The sequence below is a fragment of the Eucalyptus grandis genome, chromosome 2 (assembly GCF_016545825.1).
Source record: "Eucalyptus grandis isolate ANBG69807.140 chromosome 2, ASM1654582v1, whole genome shotgun sequence".
Taxonomy (NCBI): Eukaryota; Viridiplantae; Streptophyta; class Magnoliopsida; order Myrtales; family Myrtaceae; genus Eucalyptus; species Eucalyptus grandis.
Window position 1 is genome coordinate 37,938,550 of NC_052613.1, and position 19,841 is coordinate 37,958,390.

At 41.5% G+C, this 19,841-nt stretch overlaps 4 protein-coding genes across 6 annotated transcripts; 2 read left to right on the forward strand and 2 right to left on the reverse strand.

The window, feature by feature from the left end:
• Positions 1-1,668: 1,668 nt before the first annotated feature.
• Positions 1,669-2,456, reverse strand: LOC120290709 (protein DOUBLE-STRAND BREAK FORMATION-like). Its single transcript, XM_039307076.1, has 3 exons — positions 2,395-2,456; positions 2,075-2,282; positions 1,669-1,770 (listed from the first exon to the last, which is right to left on the reverse strand). Exons 1-3 carry the CDS (start codon positions 2,454-2,456, stop codon positions 1,669-1,671), a joined length of 372 nt encoding a protein of 123 aa, XP_039163010.1.
• Positions 2,457-3,601: 1,145 nt separating this feature from the next.
• On the forward strand, positions 3,602-7,495 carry LOC104432615. Its single transcript, XM_010045086.3, has 4 exons — positions 3,602-4,247; positions 6,338-6,501; positions 6,582-6,664; positions 7,149-7,495. Exons 1-4 carry the CDS (start codon positions 4,036-4,038, stop codon positions 7,221-7,223), a joined length of 534 nt encoding a protein of 177 aa, XP_010043388.2. The 5' UTR covers positions 3,602-4,035; the 3' UTR covers positions 7,224-7,495.
• Positions 7,496-10,778: 3,283 nt separating this feature from the next.
• Positions 10,779-14,820, reverse strand: LOC104432617 (transcription initiation factor TFIID subunit 15b). Of its 3 annotated transcripts, XR_723380.3 has the most exons (7): positions 14,424-14,820; positions 14,199-14,289; positions 13,256-13,964; positions 12,428-12,578; positions 12,269-12,350; positions 11,838-12,049; positions 11,348-11,721 (listed from the first exon to the last, which is right to left on the reverse strand). XR_723380.3 is itself a non-coding variant. In XM_010045089.3 (6 exons), exons 1-6 carry the CDS (start codon positions 14,737-14,739, stop codon positions 11,941-11,943), a joined length of 1,455 nt encoding a protein of 484 aa, XP_010043391.2. In that variant the 5' UTR covers positions 14,740-14,820; the 3' UTR covers positions 10,779-11,940. The 3 variants fall into 3 exon arrangements, 2 of the variants coding, with proteins under 2 accessions (XP_010043391.2, XP_010043390.2); XM_010045089.3 differs by having other exon boundaries at positions 10,779-12,049; positions 14,199-14,286; XM_010045088.3 differs by having other exon boundaries at positions 10,779-12,049.
• A 2,060-nt stretch (positions 14,821-16,880) lies between these two features.
• Positions 16,881-19,837, forward strand: LOC104432618 (cinnamoyl-CoA reductase 1). The gene is given in 8 exon segments (XM_010045091.3): positions 16,881-17,072; positions 17,194-17,265; positions 17,268-17,365; positions 17,480-17,665; positions 17,772-17,934; positions 18,581-18,601; positions 18,604-18,766; positions 19,560-19,837. Coding segments are annotated over 8 exon segments (966 nt in total). The 5' UTR covers positions 16,881-16,954; the 3' UTR covers positions 19,705-19,837.
• The last annotated feature ends 4 nt before the right edge of the window (positions 19,838-19,841 follow it).

Consider the following 19,841-nt stretch of genomic DNA (forward strand, 5'->3'; position numbering starts at 1 on the left):
AAAGTATGCCCAAGATCTGGCTACCTACAATTTTTGCTTTCAACAAAAAGAACAATTTTGCATGTTGAGAATCAGAATTGATCAAAAAATTTAAGGAACTAAACTAGATAATGCTGTGTAAAATCTTTAACAACGATGTTGTCTTATAGGTCAAGAAAGGACATCATTAAATAATACAACCAGGGTACTTCTTCATCATCACATCTAATTTTAGGTTCACTTTCTTAGCCATCATCACTTTTGTGAGCCAAGGGATACATTTATCCCTACTGGCAAAAGTTGGAAAAGGTAAAAGGAATAGGCTCTGTTTTAGTGAAGTTACATTATTTTTGGATGCATCATTTAAGTTGCTCCATTTGATCAAGTCTGTATGCAAGTATTCTTAGCACTGAGCGGTTATGGAGAATGGTCGTGGGAATGGAAGAAATCAACTGTCCTCATTCTGCTGTATTTAAAGACTACAGAGCTTTGAGTGGAAATTTCATTTTTCATGGAATCTATTAGACAAACTAATATGAGTTTGAACCAACATGGTCGATTGTCACTGAAGCACCATGCCCCTAAAGTGCATCATAAAAGAAAATTGAGCGAATTCTTTTATGGACTATATCCTTTCGGTAGCAGTGTAAAGTACTATATCAAAGAGAGAACATTCATGGACCACCGGTATGATAGAGGCAGGACAAGCGGTAGAGATAAGATCAGATTAAAATTGATAAGACTAACGCTTTACTATACAACATACCACTGCATGAACCAGTGGATGCAATAGCAACGTCCTTGAGACTTGCTATACTCCGGACATCTCCAGTGAATTTTTCTAAGCTAGAAGTGTCACACCTCCGTAGACATAGAAGGGCATTTTCACATGCCTGATTGGCAAGGAGAGAAAAACCAAAATCATAGTGAAGACTGCATGCTATAATTTCGGAAGCATTGAAAGCAAATGGTCCACATCCATATAAGTTAGACATGCCCCTTTTAAAGCGGAAAGTCCTCAAAAACACTGGACTGTAAACAAATAAAAGACTGGCATGACAAAAGTAAGGAAACTGCTACCGGCTGTGCATTATCGAGTATAATAAACATTAAAGAGCTACAGTACATAGTCCTGCGTTCTTGTTGACTGTCCTAGTTTGGATTGTCAATGCATAGCAAAGGGAAACTGCAGCAAGCAATTTGTCAATGTAGACACTATACATTCATAACTAACTTCTATACACGACGATGCTTCCTAAGTATGCAGCAAAATATAGTTTCATTATGGATGGAGTTCTCTTAAGGAAGTCCGAAGTAGTCGTCTTGATCTACCACTTCCTAATACAGCGGCTTACTTGACGAGTCAAATAGAACTTGAGGCACAGACCAGTGAATCTGGTAGATAAGATACAACAGCATTGGAATACTAATATCAGCTTGAAGATGCATAGTTCCAAATCTAGTCATCCAAACTGCTACCAACCTAGACTTGGAAATAAGATATCAACACCCATCCACCCTCCGCCCCCCCTCCCAAGGGCGGTGTATGGCAGTGGCATTGAAGAAATGCACATTGCTTCATTTTCCACTCAGTATTACATTGAAAACTTTCGCAGGTCATTGGGACTATTGCAGCAATAGTATGCTACCTTCGTGGCAATGGGATAAAAACCATTGTCGAGCGCATCCTTAGCGAAGTTCCCCATTCGGTATGACCGACTTGTAGCCATTGATGAACTCCAGATTTTTCTCCCGAAAAACGAGCGTTTCGTACCTCAGCGCCATGCAACTCTGATAAGAAAAGACAAACCAAACTCAAAAGGGCAAAAAAGAAAAGGCCCGTCAAAGACTGCACCCAAGGCTGTAGGAACGCGATGAGCTTTCGACTAAGGAAGCCTCTATATCATCCAAAATTCATCAAGGATTTGGCTTCAATGTCGTCGAATGGTCGTGATAGGAAAAAGAAGAAAGCGATGACATAAAATCAGCTCATCAGTTCGTCGTCCAGAAACATCCACAGAGCAACTCGTAGGTCCCTCTTTCAGGTTTCTTTATTCATGAATAACAGAAAGAGGGACACGTCCCTGGAACTCGCCTCGAAATCGCCAACCACTGCAAAAGCTCGAACCAGGAACTCGAGGACCGAAAGCACGTGGACGACGTCCTCTTCCACGATGTTGCGAAGCCTGCGAAGAGCCTCGGATCTCAGGAACCGCTCAAGGCTCGATCGCACTCGGACCGCCGAGCACGCGTCCTTGGAAACCAGCGAGGTCCGGAGAACGCCGAGGGTCGCGTCGTCGAACCTGCGAATGGCGACGGAAGTTGCGGTTTCGACAGGAACGAGACGCCGGCGGCGGGCGAGCGTGCGTGCGTGCATGCGTGCATCGGCGTCGTGAATCGAGTGCCGGAGCGAACCTTCCGAGCTCGATGAGGGAGAGGAAGAGGGAGGCTTCCGGCGACGAGAGCGCGCCCGCCATTGTCGAGATCGCGAAGGGAGCTGCTTCCGTCGATGGCGCCACTTTCTCACTCTCCCTCCCTCTCCTCCTCGTGCCCTGGGAGAGAAGGAGAAACGCGAGAGTTTGACTGAAAATAATGGTCGGCCCGGCTCCACGTGGAGCCACGTGTCGCTTCCTGATTGGGCCGGCCCAAGGTGACTCGGCGTGGCCGGCCCCATTCAATATTTTCTCGCCTTGTGGTCTTTGCCGGCTTTGCGTCGCCTTGTGGTCCTTATGTGTCATGGGTCCATCACCTTCGTAACGTAACTAATGAATAAAAATCCTGACTGATAATTGATAAAGCATCACATATTTAGGAGCAAAGTTGGCCTATAACATTTTGATGCTTTTCCTAAAAAACTATTTTTCCAGAGAAAATATTTTCCACTTTTTAAATTAAAAAATTCATTTTCCTAATTTTTAGTATGCAGATCTTTTTAGGGTACATACCCCCGAAAAACCAAAATTAATTTTTTTATCATAAAAAATCTCAAACTAGTATATTTTTAACAAATTTGTACTTGTGACAAATTTATTGTCGGTTGATTTCCATTAATTTTTACTGTTAATTTGCTAAGTTTGATGATAAGCGAAAGTTGATTGGTGTACCGGTTCAAAATTTTACTCTCAGTTTGTTGAGATTATACTAATTTTGTGATTTTTTTATGGTGTTAATCCAATTGAACAGATAGTATTTTATAAAAAATGTACTAATTTTAAACAGTCAAAAATTAATTTGAAATAAATTCGTCACAAGCGTATTAATTTTAAAATAAAAAGTTAGACATTTAGGATAAATTTATGAGAGACATACCGATTTGAAATTTTTTATGGTAAAAAACTAATTCAAAAATTAATTTATTACATATATATGGATTTTCGAGATATTAACTCATTTTTTTTTTTTATCATGAATAATTTTTCCTTAACTGATTATTTTTAGCCAATCGAAATATCGAATAGTCCAGAAAACCGATTCGCATTGGAATGACTTCAACAGGAAGCAAGAATTTGCGCGCTCTCGAAGACCAAGACTTCCGCGGCGACTCAAGACTTCAAAAATATTTTTTTAGACGACATCCGCGGCGACTCAGAAAATAAAATAAAATTAATGGAATTTTAAAATAGCGCAAACCGAGTCAAAAGAAAGAAAGAAAGAAGCTCGGCGTCGCGGCGGCGGAGACGAGACAGCAGCGTCGTCTTCTCCGGCGAGGGGAAAAAACCGCAGCGCACGCGAGCGTCGGCCGCAATCGGTACTTCCGGCGATGGCCGGACGCAATTATCTGCCGCCGCAGAACGCCGCCAAGCTCCGCCACTCCTCGACGACCCCCGCCTCCCCTCCCGCCCCCAGCTGGCGGCGCTCGAGGACCGCGCCGCCGCCCAGCGCCGCGAGATCCAGTCCCTCCTCGGCGAGAACCAGCGGCTGCACGCCACCCACGTGGCCCTCGAGCAGGAGCTCTCCCACTCCCGCCAGGAGCTCCGCCGCCTCTCGTCCGCCGCCGCCGAGGTCAAGGCCCGGAGGGACGCCGAGGTCCGGGAGGTCTACGAGAGGTCCTTGAAGATGGAGGCCGAGGTGCGCGAGATCAACTCCATGGCCGACGAGCTGGAACGGGTGAGCCGCGACGCGCTGGAGCTCGGCGCCGAGCGGAAGGAGCTCGCCGTGCAGCTGCGGTGCCTCGACGAGGATGTCCTCCGGGCCGCGGCTGAGTCGGAGCAGGTACCCCTGGTCAAGTCCGAGATCGAGGCCATGCGTGAAGAGATTCAGAGAGGAAGGTAACTCGACTCCGCCAATGATTTGTTCTTCTTCTGAATTTTCTCGTTGAATTCCAATTCCGTGACATTGCTACAAATTCATGTGAATTAAGGGTTTGTGCTTGATCAAGGACAAGGGAGATTTTTTTTTCTTTTTCTTTTTCTTTTTAGCCTTTTTCGCAAAGCACTATTGTACCTTTTATCTCGGATGATGAGCTCGCGGTTCGTTATGTCCTTTCTTGACTGACGCTTGTGGCTGAGGTACTTGATTGGCTAGCTCTTTATGTGATCACAGCAGGTTTAGATGGTGTTTGGTGTTGGCTCGCTCAATTAGGTTTGCTGGAAGGTTTTAAATTGGTTGAACAGCAGTCAGGATTTGGTTGGACTGTACCTTGGATTGTTCGATCCGCTTACCATCCCTTCCATCTTTACAATTGCTGCTTGACTTGAATGTGGTGCTTGCAAGAAAAGAACAATAATCAAGCCTTTGTGGGGTCTTCCATTTTGCTTGATAAGATGGAAGTTAAGATCTTTCTTATAGTTTCATCCACGTCTTTCCAGACCTTCTTGTGCCCCTTTCTGGACTACGTCACTATAGGTTCACATCTTTTATGGAGACCTTTTGTCGGTGTTGTAGTTCAGAAAGTCTCCTTTTTTTTCTTTTTTTCCTTCTTTCAATATAAAGAGTGGGGGAAGTTTTAAAGGTTGTGGTGGTTTAGTCGCCGTACCTACACCAATAGCTACCACTAATAGTGATTGAATATGGATCCTACTCCTAATGAAGAATTTTCTTGTGAGTGTGCTATTCTGTCAATAGCTTCTCAGGAGATGTTCTTCAATGAAAAACATGCTGATCAGGAAACACTTTGCTTGAATTGCAGCCCTTTTTAAGCTTCAGGAGGATTATGATCTTAGAATGAAAGATTTGCTAGAGATTCTGGTTAACTGGCATATGTGGTTACCGAAATTACAATAATTTCCAAATTGTAACTGTTCCCTTTCTGGGCAAAACACTTAGAAAAAATTAGTATTGAATACTCAATTAGAAATTCGAGGGAGAATCATTCGGATCACCATAGTTTTGTAAGGTAGAATCCACCTCTCTTGAAGTGCTGAGGAAGTTCTTACTCTCACTATAACTGAGAAAACATTTGTAGAGGCTGGCTGATGTTGAAGTAAGTTTAATATTTAGATTTGCTTGTGGACCTAGTGGAAGAAGACTAAGGAGGAGAGAGATGATTTCTTTATTCTAATTGTTTCCTGTGTCATGCATTTTAACAAGCTTGTAATCGCTCTTAATATACTAGTTTGTATTATATGAATCTATGATGTCTTCACCGCCAGGTATTGTATGTGGTATTTTCCTTATGTATGGAATTGATCTATTGCATTGTTCACGGTTGAATGCTTGTTGCATACTATTGTAGCCACAAAAGTAGCTTGCAGGTGAAGGATGCATTGTTTAGTATTTTGTGAGGCGAATGATCAAATCTACCTTTTCCCGGTATAATTATCCCCCATTTGTCTGAGACTTTGATATGACTGCAGAGCCCTATCCCATATCTTTCATTAGCTGGCTTAGAGTATAGTGGCACCACACCACATGAATCCACCAAAGCATTAAATGAACATAGAGGGTTCTTTAAAAGCAGAAAATTTTGTGGAAGAATTTTTAATATGATATCACATGACTTAAATGTCCCTGACTCAAAGCCCATCCTAGAAGAATATCGTCGTATCCTTTAAGAAATATGTCATGAATCTTTTTTCTCCCCATATGATATAATTAGAAGAATATATTTGAAAATGGATTCAATTAAAAAACATCTGATTGACAATATTGCAATGGATCTTCGTAAGGAATCTTTCACATGTGACTCCATTGGCATCTTTGTCTGACCTGGAAACAATTTAAAAGGAATAGGTCTGTTCTGTGCAGAACATATCTAAGAAAATCCAATGCTTTCAGTGCCTGCAGTTTCGGAGTGTATGTTCCTCCTAGTCACAGGTCGTTTGAAAAAGCTTAAGATGTTTACTTCTGGCAGTAGGAAGATCACTTGATTCTACTGTTCTATATCTTCTGATGTACATTGTTTTTTCGATCTGGGTAGAGCTGCTCTTGAACGTGAGAAGCAGACACAAGTTAGCAATCTGGAGCAAGCCAAGGTGATGGAGAAACATATGTTATCTTTGAAGCACGAAATTGAAAAGCTGCATGTTGAACTTGCTAATGCAGAGAGAAGATCAAGAGGGGCAGCAGCAGCAGCAAATCTAAGTATGTACATTGTGTCGGCCACTTCCTTTTTATCTGTGATATCATTTGTTTGTACTCAATTTTCCATCTTCCAATTTTAGATCCTGGATATGCTCAGAACTATAGTTCGCCCGAGATAGGATTTGGAGGAAGTACTTACCCCAACACTTACGAAATGCATCAGGTACATGCTCTCCCATTTGATTCTCTTCCTCGATTAATTTTCTTCTATGTCGCTCCCCGAAACATTTCGCAGTTGTTGCATTTGCTGGAACATTACCTATACCAATGTCTCTTTCTGGTGTTGTTATTTTTGTTTTAGCCTTCGTGGTAGATGGTTTCTTTGAAAGGGGGGATCAAGATGAAAGGAAAGCTGGAATGGGAAAGATACACTTAACGGAAGCTAATGTTTGAAAATTGATTGAGCTGTTTTCTTGACGTTACTGCAACAGATGGTTTCGTTATTGATGTATAGCATAATCAAGTTCGTCCATAATGAAGCTGCCTTCAGGATGAGGAAGCATCTTAGATGTAGGATTGCCGCTAATAGTGAAATCACCCGAAAAATAGTCTTAAACAAACAGCTCTATGATGTGTTGACAAGATTCATGACATTAGAGGAAGATCTATGACTTGACTTTCTATTGATTATCGATGCATAATTTCAGGGTCATGTCAACCCTGGAGGAGGTGACCAATATGGGCCTGGAATCATGCTGCAAGAAGGACATGCACATAGATGAGATCCCTGCGATGATGTGGAGAAATCAGGATTCTCGAAATATGTGAAAATAATTGGGTCGATTCCTGAAAAGGAATGTGTCGATTTTTTTGCTCCCACAAAAACTGATCGAGCTCTGCAAATTTTCTGCGACTTCTTCCTTGTATATCCATGTGCACTTCATTTCACAGCCTCGTTCTTCCTAGAGGTGAAGGGCATGCAGCTTAGGGTGCGCATGAGAACATTTCTTGGCTGGGGAACAATTTCTTTTCAGAAATAGTTCTTTTCTATTTCTATTCTGGGGAACAATTTCTATGTGAAAAAACCCGTTTCGTAACTACACAAAATTTTTACTCTAGAAATAGAAAAAGAATAGAAATGCGTTTGGTAAAAAACAGTTTCTTTGTTATATTTATTTGTTTTTTATTGTTACCGGTAAACCGCCGCTACCGCCGGACGCCGCCGCCGCCGCACGTCCCCGCCGGCCAACTGCCGCCGCCGATTGCCGCCGCCGTCAACCGCCGAACGCCGGCCGCCGGAGGCATGGAAATAACGCTTTGACTGATTCCGTGTTATTAGATTTAAAGGATAGACAATCTTAAGACACTCTTAAAACGCATGGAAATAACACATGATCCTTGAAATCAAATCGAATGTATAATGTTGTCTCTAAACTTTTAATTTGTTTAATATAATCCTTAAATTATTGATAAATACTCAATATAGTTATTCTGTTTGTTCATTAGATGTTATTTGATAACGTAAATTATATATGTTGAGTTGTACTTTTTAAAATTATGAGTTAATATGTTTATTTTATTTTTTTATCCATCTACTTTAAAAAAATGGAAAAAAAGATACTATGGTGCTAATGTCTCATAGATTATTATATCTCGATTTGAGATGAACTTTTTTTTTCTATTGTTCAGCATTAAGACTTAATGAATGGGAAGTCATAAAAAAAAAAAATTCTTCAACATCGGATATTTTTATATAATTCAAAGATTACATTAAACATTTTATATATTTTAGAGATTATATTGAACATTTATTAGTAGTTTAAAGAAAAAATTAAATAAATTAAAATTTCAAAGATGACGTTACACCCTAAATTATATTGTGATCATTTGTGCCATTCTCTCAAAATTATCTTGGGTGTCTCATATATTGTCTCAACTATTCTTCTTAAAAGGGAAAAGATAAACGTAAGCATAACTTTTTTTATGTGAAGGAAAAAAGGATAATCTGAACCATCGTATATTGTCGCGAATCAAGATTAAAAACAACTGAAAGGGCAAAAGCAAACACAAAAATCATCGATGGTTCACTTTTCCTCTTGGTTGCCGAACAAATGCTTCACTTTATCAATGCAAACACAAAAATCAACGCTGACTTGGTTCTTAAGCAATAGCTACAAGAAATGAAAAAGATTATCAAAAAAATCATAAACTTATTGTAATGTCAATTCAATCATATATCTTCTTTTCTTTTTTTGTCAATTGAGTCTTAAATATATTACATTGATGTCAATTCAATCAATTTTAACTGAAAATTTATGACATAGACACAACTCATTTTACGTGGCGTGATCTACGCTAATCTCAGCAATTTTAATATATTTCAATATTTTTTGATTTTTTATTTGTTTTTTTTCTTTTTCTTTCTATCCTTTTTCCTCCACCCGATCACCTAAGAGCTCGTTGGCCCTTGGTGAAGCTCACCCCCACCAACCATTGGCAAGGCCGACCTTGACCGATGACAACAAGGTCAAGCCTCGCCAAGGCCCAACAAGGTCGACTTCATCAACCCTTGTCTTGGCCAATCGTTGTGGACGAAGGAAGGGAAGGAAAAAAGAAAGATCAAGAAAAAAAAAGGGAAAAAGAAAACAAATACATAAATTAAAAAAAAAACTATATATTTTTAAACATTATCCATATCAATATCAACCGCACCATATAAGATAGCCAACGTCCATGTTAGAAATTCTCAACTACCGAATGAACTAAATTGGCATAAATGTAGAATAATTGAAAAAAAAAATAAGTTAGAACTATATTAACACAATTGCAATAAATCTAAAGCTTTTTTGATCATTTTCCCCATGAATGGCTCATCTTTTAGAGACAAGCTTACGCATTTCTTATTGAATTTCATGTCCAATACAAGATTTTTCACATAAATGTCTAGTTTGTAGAGGTGGCAAATGAGTAGGCTTGATTAGATTTGGGTGGGTTGTAAATGGATTAAATTCACCCATTGGACTCACACCGATCCATTTATTTACTACACAATTTTGATGACTCATACCTAACTCAATCCAGGACCAACCCAAATCGACCCACATAACTCTTTTTTTCAAAAAACTACAACAAATTAAGCATTCAGCAGATTTAAGATATATTAAAATGAACAAGAAAACATCCACACAAATAACTATGGTGCGACTCCGCCCCTTCCTCCAACCGGCACCGCCGTGAACACTGGGTTCGCAAAGGCCTCCTACCGACCAACCCCACTTTTCACCTGCCGTCCGCCACAGCCCCGAGCTGACGCTCCGGCATGAACAACCAACACTCCGTCCTCCACAGAACTCGCCCTCTTTGCTCTAATTTTAAACCGCAGAGAGATCCTTGATGCTCTAGCTAACACACGGCACAACGATAGACCCGTACAACATAATATGAACAACTCGCAAAGTTACGAACAAAATACATTCAGAAAGTGGCACTGCGATCGAACCTAGCTTGAAGAATCTGCTAGATCTCATCTATAATCGAAAAACCATAGAAACTCCAAACCTTTGTCATTCAACGCCAACTAGCGAAAAGAGACCATGAAATGCCTCCGCCAAAAGGAAAGAAAGAGGTGGTATTATCCGACAACATTAGAGAGGCAAGCCTCTGTTGCTAGTCGAAGTACTCAAAACTCACGGGGCTTCAACGAGAAGTGCCCATTGGTAACTTGGGCCATCGAGACGCGAGAGGTCGTGCGGGATTTAAGGGACTAGCCAAAAAGTGATCGTTGTTGCTAGGAAAACAAATCGCGGAAGCAAAAAGAGTCCAGGGTTCTGGAATCTAATTAGAGAAGACGACAACAACCAGCGAGAAGGATTGCAAAGAGGTAGAAAGATGGAGCCTGAGTCCCTAGCGCTAGTGAGATGCAAAAGAATTCTAAACTGAAACCATTTGGACCCACTGATTTTAAACTTTAAATTTTAAAACCCACTAAGGATAGGTTCCTTAAATTTGAAGTGCCCCATACATAACAAATAAAATAAAATTGAGTTATATGAGTTTATAACCCATTTTGATAGGTCTATATAATCACAATAGCCACACATGCGAACTGGAGATTTCCAGCTTGATTCAACAGGTTTTAACATTATGATTGGCTTCCACTAATCTTTTCAATCTAAAGAGTGGTGGAAAGACGAGGAGAAAGAGATCGAGGGATTAGGAGAAGCGATCACACGCACAAAAAAGGACTGAAAAACAATACAAAGAGAAACAATTGAAGTAAGACGACTTCCCATTGAACTTCGGTGCCACGAAACCTCTAGTTTGACTTTACAAATAAATGGAACTAAACCCCTTATTCATTGTCTTTACAATATTTGAGGATTCCCATACATCCTAATATCCTATCTGCCATTACAGAGAACCAGCTTGGAAATTTTAACTCCTGCAGCAAACTGCAAAAAATGGCGCCGCCAAAAAGAAAAAACCAAGAAGACCCATATACGGCAGAAAATGGAGAAGGTTAAGAACCAGTATGCCAGCCCCCCGGACAAAGATCTATTAGCTTGGCTTGGTATTGAAGGCATCCATCAAAGTCACCCAACGACCGTGGATGCCCATCTTGTCCTGACCCCCAGTTGATTCACGTCGTTCTCAACAAGCCTATAAATATACAATGATCATCGTTGACCGCTTTTCACAGTCGGTCACATCATTTAAAAAATGGAAAAACAAAATTCCTGTGTAACCCCTGAAAGATGGGTCAGACTTTAAATTTCCCGCAACCGATCCCTATCCCTGTAACCCTGACCCAATACCGAAAATAAGATGATTTAAAGTTCAAAAGGAAGGGGTGTAGAGACCAGTTATCATAGTCATCATTACCTACCAGCTAAATCAAATATGCAGCTGAGTAACAGATAAAATCAACCTGAAAATAACAAAATTACGATTTTCTGAACCATCGTAAGCCCAAGATATAAGATCGAAGATGAGACCGCCCATTAGAGAAATGTAAAGTGGTTTATGCTACAAGCGATGTGTTCATATGTCGCCAGCTAAAATCATATGTCGCCTACCTACTTGAGGTAGGCATGTGTTCATGCCATCTAGTTTACCGATTACACCAGCATCTTACCTTTCTATGTGATTAACTACGAGAGAATACGACCATCCATTACTGGACCACTTCCGGGAAGAAAATTGTGGTTTTGAAAGAGCAGTACTCACCTGAAGACACTACCTACCTTAGCAGCAAGCAATTGGGGACTATTCCACTTGCCTCTAAAAAAAAAAAATTCACACAACAGAATCAATCCAACGCCTACTGTTAAAGTCCATCCAACTATTCCAAGATAAAAGGAGAATAGTGGTATTGCCCAAGTAAGTGAACAACCTACCTCTTAGTCTCCAGTCAAAGAACAATCCAGCCAACGCAACACACAACTAAACTCTCGAACCACAATTTCTAGTATACATAATATCTCCCATGCTGAAGTATTATCAATAAGGACGTGAACGATTTCCACTATGATAATGTCGATCTGGCCCAGAACCTCCACCATCTCTGTTGCGTCTATCCCCACCACCACCATAGCCACCTCTACCACCCCTGTTGCATTGCAAAGACAAAATATGAACCAAGATGAGTAACCACAAACACTACCACAGGAATAACAAACAAATCCTTTGGCCCTGGCTCCATTAGGCACTACTTTCAAAACATAATAGCTCTATTAGGCACGCACCAGTACAGTTCAAAAACATTGGATTTGAAATACAATGGCCTGATTATTAGAGTTCAAACATATGTGCATAACATATGACTTACCCACGATCATATGCAGGTGGAGCTTTTGGAGCTGACCTCTCTGCCATTGCAACATTTATTGTGTATCCCCTCATTTCATAATCTGGAGGGAAAGAACAAAATAAGTTCTTCTACAGAGGTAAGAAGATTCAATTAGTTCACTAAAGAACTGCCACGTACTGTTAAAGAAACCGCCGGCAGAATGTGCAGCGGATGGATCTTCATATGACAACACAGCATCCCCTTTGTTGTTCCCTTCCTCATCAGTGTAAATTTTTACATTCCATGGCCACTGGTCCTTGTAGCCTCGCTTCTGCTTGATTCTTCCAACCTGCAAGGTAGGTACAGTATTATCATGCTTCTGACTAGCATAAGTAAATCCAAAGCACGTTTCAATAACAGTATAGTTACATAGGGACAGAATATAAGAATAAGTCGCTGAGGAGGAATCAATCATTGAAAGCATAAGTCACCAGCATCTCACTATATATACCATCAAACTCAATGACAAGTTGATATTAAATATTTGAGTCTATATTCTCACTAATACCATCGCCAAAGACCATAATTATAAAAATAACCCATTTTAAAGTCCCTAAGAATTCGACCAAAAAAAAAAGTCCCTAAGAAAAGCGCTGGAGAACATAACAAACAACAGCATCGAAGGGATGCTGCAGAATGTGCTGTCAACATCATTGAGGAATCAATCATGGAAAGAACATAAGAATCAGTCACAGAGGAACCACTCATCAAAAGCATATATCACCGGGTATCCATACCATCAAAATTAATGAAAGTGGATATCACATAAGCATTTATTACTAACATTGTCACCAATAACTAATTACAAAAACAACCCATTTTAAAGTCCCTATGAAAAGCATAGGAGAATGGAACAAACAATAGCATTAAAAGGACGTTGCAGAATGTGCTGTCAAAATAAGGGACGAAAAGTTCACTGCTACTTTGTGCAATCCATGTATTCGACTCAAAGAAAAGGAATATTACTTGACCAATTCCTCCAAAGAGGTCCCTCAGTTCATCAGTGGTCACATCTGGTGGCAAATTTGATATGTAAATCCTTGAGTTGTCACAAGTATCCCCACAGTTCTCATCACACTGCTTCACCTTAGCAGGGGCGGCATCAGCAGCAACAGTTCCACCACCTCCATAACCACCCCCATGGTGCCGGGGAGCGCCACCGCCAAAGCCCCCATCAAAGCCTGAGGGTGGACCCCTTCGACCTCCAGTCCTTGCATCTCCCATATCACCACCACCACCATAACCACCGGGTGAGCCACTGTACATCGGAGGGTATGATGTTGGCCCCCCACCATAGCTTGATGGAGGAGGAACAGCCTCAGTACCATAATTAGCATTTCCCCCATAAGCATTTGCAGGAGGCAAAATATCTGCACCCGCCCCACCATAAGATGGGGGTGCAGGTGGAGGAACCTGGCCAAAACCGCCATCTTCTCTCCCCTGATTACCTCCATAAGAACCACCACCACTTCTTCCGTCATAGCTACCACCTCTGCCACCCTCGTAATTTCCACTTCGGCCCCCTCGATTTCCACCGTATCCTCCACCGCTACCTCCTCGGTTATAACCACCACCTCCCCGGTCATTACCATTACCACGCTCACCGGAACCAGTGGGACAAGCCGCTCCACATTTGTTGCACTCGACTCTTCTGGCAAAGTTCAGATTCCCACAGCTACAAAATGTGCATCGACAAATAGGTTATGCCAATCAAAAAGGAAGCTTGAGGTTTAGATTCGTTGAAGATAAATTACATTTCCCGAACCATTACATCCACCCGGAGGACCATAGGTCACAACAAGGGGGAAAGGTTTTGATCTGTACGTACCGGAAAGGTGTTCGCATCTAATGAACTGAATTTTTACGCTAAGCGAAACAATCGGCTAAAATTTAACAAAATTAAACATACCCGGGGTTAGGACATAGCCAATCGCCATCTCGGCCGCCACCTCCTCGGCCCCCTCCTCTGCCGCCACCGCCTCGGCCACCGCGATCTCCTGCTTTACAAGCGGAATGACAGAAAATCCAATGGAAATCAAAAGTAAAAAACAAATACAGAACAGCGGAACAGAGGAAACAGAAGAGAAGGAATCAGATCCGTCAATTGAACACGCAAAAAGATAAAGACAGGTACCTCGATTCCCTCCATATCCTCCACCGCCGCCGCCACCGCCTCCCCTACCGCCGCCGCCGCCGCCGCCTCCGCCGCGCCCTCCGCCGCCGTAACCACCTCCCCGAGCGCCGCCACCATAGCCTCCATCGCCTCCCCCATAGCCGCCCCCTCCACCAGCGGCCCCGCCATAGCCACCGCCACCGCCACCGCTGCCCCCATGGCCTCCCGCACCACCGTAGCCTCCAGCCCCGCCTCCGCCGCCATAGCCACCGTCGCCGGCGTATCCGCCGCCGGCGCCGTAACCTCCGTCGCCTCCTTGGCCGTACATCCCCGACATATCTCCGAGACTTCTAGGGCTCCCTCGATAGAGAGGAGAACGCGAGATGGAACTGGCTAGGGTTCTGAGCCGAGTCGGCCAAAGATATTTCTATATAGCCAACTTGGAGCGGCCAATTAAAAATCTCCCCTTGCACAAATGACCCCCGTATTTTCCACTATTTGCATTTATATTTTCTTTTTCCTTTTTTTTTTCAATTTTTTGCCACTTGTCGCGTTCACATTTCTCATCTGTCTGAGTCAATTCCAGATCGAGGTGGGTAGAGTAAACACCGGGCAATTCCCTTGGCCAAAAGAATTCTGAACTTATTATTTATTGACCTAAAAGGGGCTAAGATTTATTCATCTCACCTTAATATGATCACAGAGCTTTACAGAATTTCATGATTAAGGTTTCATTTCCTTTGCGACAAGTATTTTTTGACATTTAGATCACTTAGAAAAATGAATTAACGAAAAATCTATACTTAGCGAGGGCGGCCTTTGTCAGTAGTTGCCTTTGGCTAGCTGTTTGATTTCGCCTAAGCTTGGTGACTAGCTAAAGGAAGAAAGAGAGGAAAAAAAGAAAACAAAATCAAAAAAAAAAAATCAAAATTTTGTTAAAATATTTACTAAAAATTATTCATATCAACCAACTATGCCAATAAGATGATTTATATATATGCTAGCGATTTTCTGAACGACCAGATGAATTGACAAAATGTAAAAATAAATTGATAAAATATGAAAATATTTATGATTCAATTAGAAAAATTAAAAGATAAATAACTAAATTATCAAAAGTATAATAGATTTATAATTTTTAGATAATTTTTTCGCATCTTTAAAGTTTTGTGGAGCTCCTCCACAAGCCAAATGACTAGATTCGCCATTCGACAATGACTTATGTCTAGTCAAAAGAAAAAGGCGGAAAGAAATGTGTGATGAGCTTTTTGCTCCACCTGTCATTTTGGCCCTGCATGTTTTCATTTCTCAAATCTGTTTATGAATAGATTTTTTGTTTTTATGTTCCTGAAATACAAAAAGAACAGAAGTGAGAAACAAGAAAAAAATTGTTTTGTTCTTAAACAATTTTGAAGAAATGATTTTTGTTTCTCCTTTCTTCTTCTCTCTCTTCTCTTTTCTTCTTCTTTTCTCTTTGGCTGGCCGCCTCGGCCATGGCCGACGGCCAGAATGCCGTCGAGGGTCGGCGACTCGCCGAGCATCGCTTGACCCCAGCGAGGCCGAGCCTCGCCGTCGTTGGGCAAGACTCGGCCTCACCTGGGAGGCTGCCTGGGGCCGAAAGAAGAAAAAAATAAAAAAGAAAGGAAAAAATGAAAAATAAAAAAAAATTATTTAAAAATTAAAAAAAAAAAAAAAAAATATAAATTTACCAAACGTGTTTCTATTCATTTTTTATTCTCGGAACAAGTTTTTACCAAACGCATATTTTTATTCAAAAATTGTTCCCTGAAACAGAAACATTTTTTTTTATTTATGTTCCTTGGAATAGTTTTTGAACAGAAACGTTACTAAACGCGCCATTTATTGCCAGACTACACCATGATATTGTCTTTATCCTTTTAAAAGTTCAACATTAAAATATAAGGCAAAAGTCATAAAAAAAAAAAACTCTAAACCATATTCTTCCCAAGACATTTAGCCTAAACTTTTTTTTCATGATATTAAGAATCTCAAACTCACACCTATATAACACATTAGCTCTCCGTCAAAATTCTATGAGAACAATTAAAAATCTATCTATATGGACGCAAAAAACTTAATATTAGCATGGTACTCATGTGGCTTTAGTAGAGTTATTTTAACAAAAAAATTATTTAATGGGAGATAAATGTGTTATATAAATATAAATTTGAGATTTTTATGTCGAGAGAAAAGGTGGGATACAATGAGCATATTTTGAAATGCCTTTTTTGCTTTTTCGCTAAAATATAATAACTAGATAAAGATAAATCAAGACGCGTGAAATTTGAGAAACTGCAGAGAGCTGTGAAATAAATTTAGAAAAAGTAAGATCAGAGGCCCACCATAAGCCCGTACACAGAAAGCAATGATGACGCGAAATGAATTCCAGAAAATGCCACCGGCGGATCGTAGGCCCACGTGTAAACCCGGATTAAAGAGCGATGGGCGATATTTAAAGGAGCCACGATCGGGTCGGAGGTCCCAGTGCAAACGTCGCCGAAACCCAGGTTGATCCGCCGGCGAATTCCGCGATGTCGAAGCAGGGAGAGGCCGTGTGCGTCACCGGCGGCAGCGGCTGCATCGGCTCCTGGCTCGTCCGCCTCCTCCTCGAGCGCGGCTACACCGTCCACGCCACCGTCCAAAATCTCAGTTCCTCTCCCTTTCCGGCGTCACCTTTCGCGTCGCGTTTGCTCGGTTCGTTCTGTCCTTTCGTGATTGCCGGAAGCTAATCCCGCATCGGTTTTTTTTTTTTTTTCCCGCGGTTTTGCAGAAGATGAAGCCGAGACGAAGCATCTGGAAGCCATGCCGGGAGCGGCCTCCCGCCTCCGCCTCTTCTGCATGGACTCCTCGACTACGACTCCGTCCTCGCCGCCGTCCGCGGCTGCGCCGGCGTCTTCCACCTCGCCTCTCCCTGCATCGTCGACCGAGTCCGCGACCCCGAGGTTCCCTTCTCTTCTCTTCCGCCCGTCTGATTACGCGGATGGATGCCTTTTCTTGGCGCCCTTGGCATTTGGAAAATTTCTTACGTGATTGCTCTTGAACCGGTCATTTGGCAGAAGGAGCTTTTGGACCCGGCCATCAAAGGGACGACCAACGTCTTGACGGCGGCTAAAGAAGTCGGGGTTCGGCGCGTGGTGGTGACGTCCTCCATCTCCGCCATCACGCCGAGCCCTTCTTGGCCTGTTGACCGAGTGAAGGCTGAAGATTGCTGGACTGATCTTGACTACTGCAAGCAGAATGGGGTGAGTTGATTAGACCCCCTTCATTTTCATCGATTGTGAGCTGGATGAGAGTGCCCATTACATTCCCACTGTATGTGACTTATAGTTTCCCCTGTTTGAGCTATAGTTGTGGTATCCCGTTTCCAAAACACTAGCCGAAAAGACTGCTTGGGACTTTGCTAAGGAGCATGGATTAGATGTGGTTGTGGTGAATCCCGGAACGGTCATGGGTCCTGTCATCCCCCCGAGACTCAATGCGAGCATGTTAATGCTCCAACGCCTTCTTCAGGGTAACTTTCTTCCGCTATTCTAGACTCTCGATGCGACCATCATCTGCTGCATCTCTGGTTGTCTTCATCTGTCAATTGTGCCCTTAGGAAAGTCGATCTTTCTTATGTTTGAGTAGATGTAAAGTCGATGCCAGGAGGTTAAAATTCCAAGTTTTGTACCATAGCTGAGGAAATGAATTGACGTCCATAGATAAGCTTAGAGATTTTGTTTCAACTGTTCATAGGCACAGGCTCAGTTATCTGTTATGTACCACTTGTTAAGTTTTCTTCTTATAATTTCCCTTAGATACTAGACTAGATTATCATATCTTTCGCCTGCTGCTGGTGACTTAATTAGGGAAAATAGAAAATAATCATAAAGAATGTTGGGCAGGCACTATGGTTCTGCCAAATACTACAAACAAGAATATATGCTTTTGCTGGTTTTAAGTTTACACGACAAATGTTGATTGATGAATGTGATGTTATGAACCAAATATTAATGCCAGCAATGCATCATTCTCTCAGCTAAGTACTAGATATTTGAAGGTGACCTGCAAAATGTGATGGAGATAAGTCTAGTAGTCCAGTCTTCTGAACTTAATGCCTTTTACTTCCACATTGAATGAGTGTTAATCTTAATAAGCAATTTCATACCTTTCCACAGGGTGCACTGACACATACCAAGACTTTTCATGGGATCTGTTCATTTTAAAGATGTTGCCTTAGCACACATTCTGGTTTACGAGAATGAATCAGCCAAAGGAAGGCACTTGTGCGTTGAGGCTATATCACATTATGGCGATTTTGTGGCCAAGGTTGCTGAGCTTTACCCTGAATACAACTTGCCGAGGTAACTAGTAACTAATTTGACTTCCTTCACATGCAAAACAGTTCTACTCCAGTCTCATGCAGGAGTTCTAGCTCCTTTTTAAACTGCATCAGGATCTTCAAATGCATCTCTAAGACTTGTAGTTCTAATGATCATTTTTGTTTTCTTTTCTTTTAAGCTGAATGTTTACTTGGGGAGTGTTCTGGTCTTACAAACAGAGCAAATTAAATTTCTTAATATGCCTTATACCAGTGAGTCATGCCTTACTAGTTATAACCTGAAACATTTGGCTGTCAAATAGATTGCCCCCATCATTTCTTGTGTCCTGATTTTGAAGACCCAGAATTTTGGTCAGGCTTTTGTGTTGCCTTAAAGGCTTTAATTTTTCCTTTGGGTTTCAAAGTCTAATCTAATGGACAAGAGACAGCTTCCCTCACTAGTCAAATTCAGACAACTTGGAGACTAAATGTGTAATGGCCTGCCTATAATTTATCGGTAGAAATGGGTAAGACTTTCTTATTAGCAGCAGCCTCTAGACTGTTATTAAAGAATCTTCCCCATAGTATGTTAATTGCGAAATGGGTAAGACTTTCTTATTAGCAGCAGCCTCTAGACTGTTATTAAAGAATCTTCCCCATAGTATGTTAATTGCTGCTAACGAAATTGATAGGAAAGGTTCAGATGCAGATGCTTCTGTTTTCAGTCTGTTTTGTGTCCATTTCCTCTGTCATTGGTAGCCTAGTACTGTACAGGATGACTTCTGTAGGATTTGTATGTGGCTGATGTTGCTAAACTCAGTATTCTGTCTCGATAGATTACCCAAGGATACTCAACCAGGGTTATTGAGGACGAAGAACGGAGCTAAGAAGCTGATGGACTTGGGATTGGAGTTTATCCCCATGGAACAAATCATCAAGGATTCTGTGGAGAGCTTAAAGAGCAAGGGCTTCATTTCATGAACGCATCTCAGAGAATTCTTGGGAACCAACATATGTAGTGATGTATCCTAGCTGTGGCCTGTGGTGACGCCGTACTAATGTTGTGATGAGCGATTGAGTTATAATGGATGAATTGCCAGTGCCCTGGAGAAAAGGGT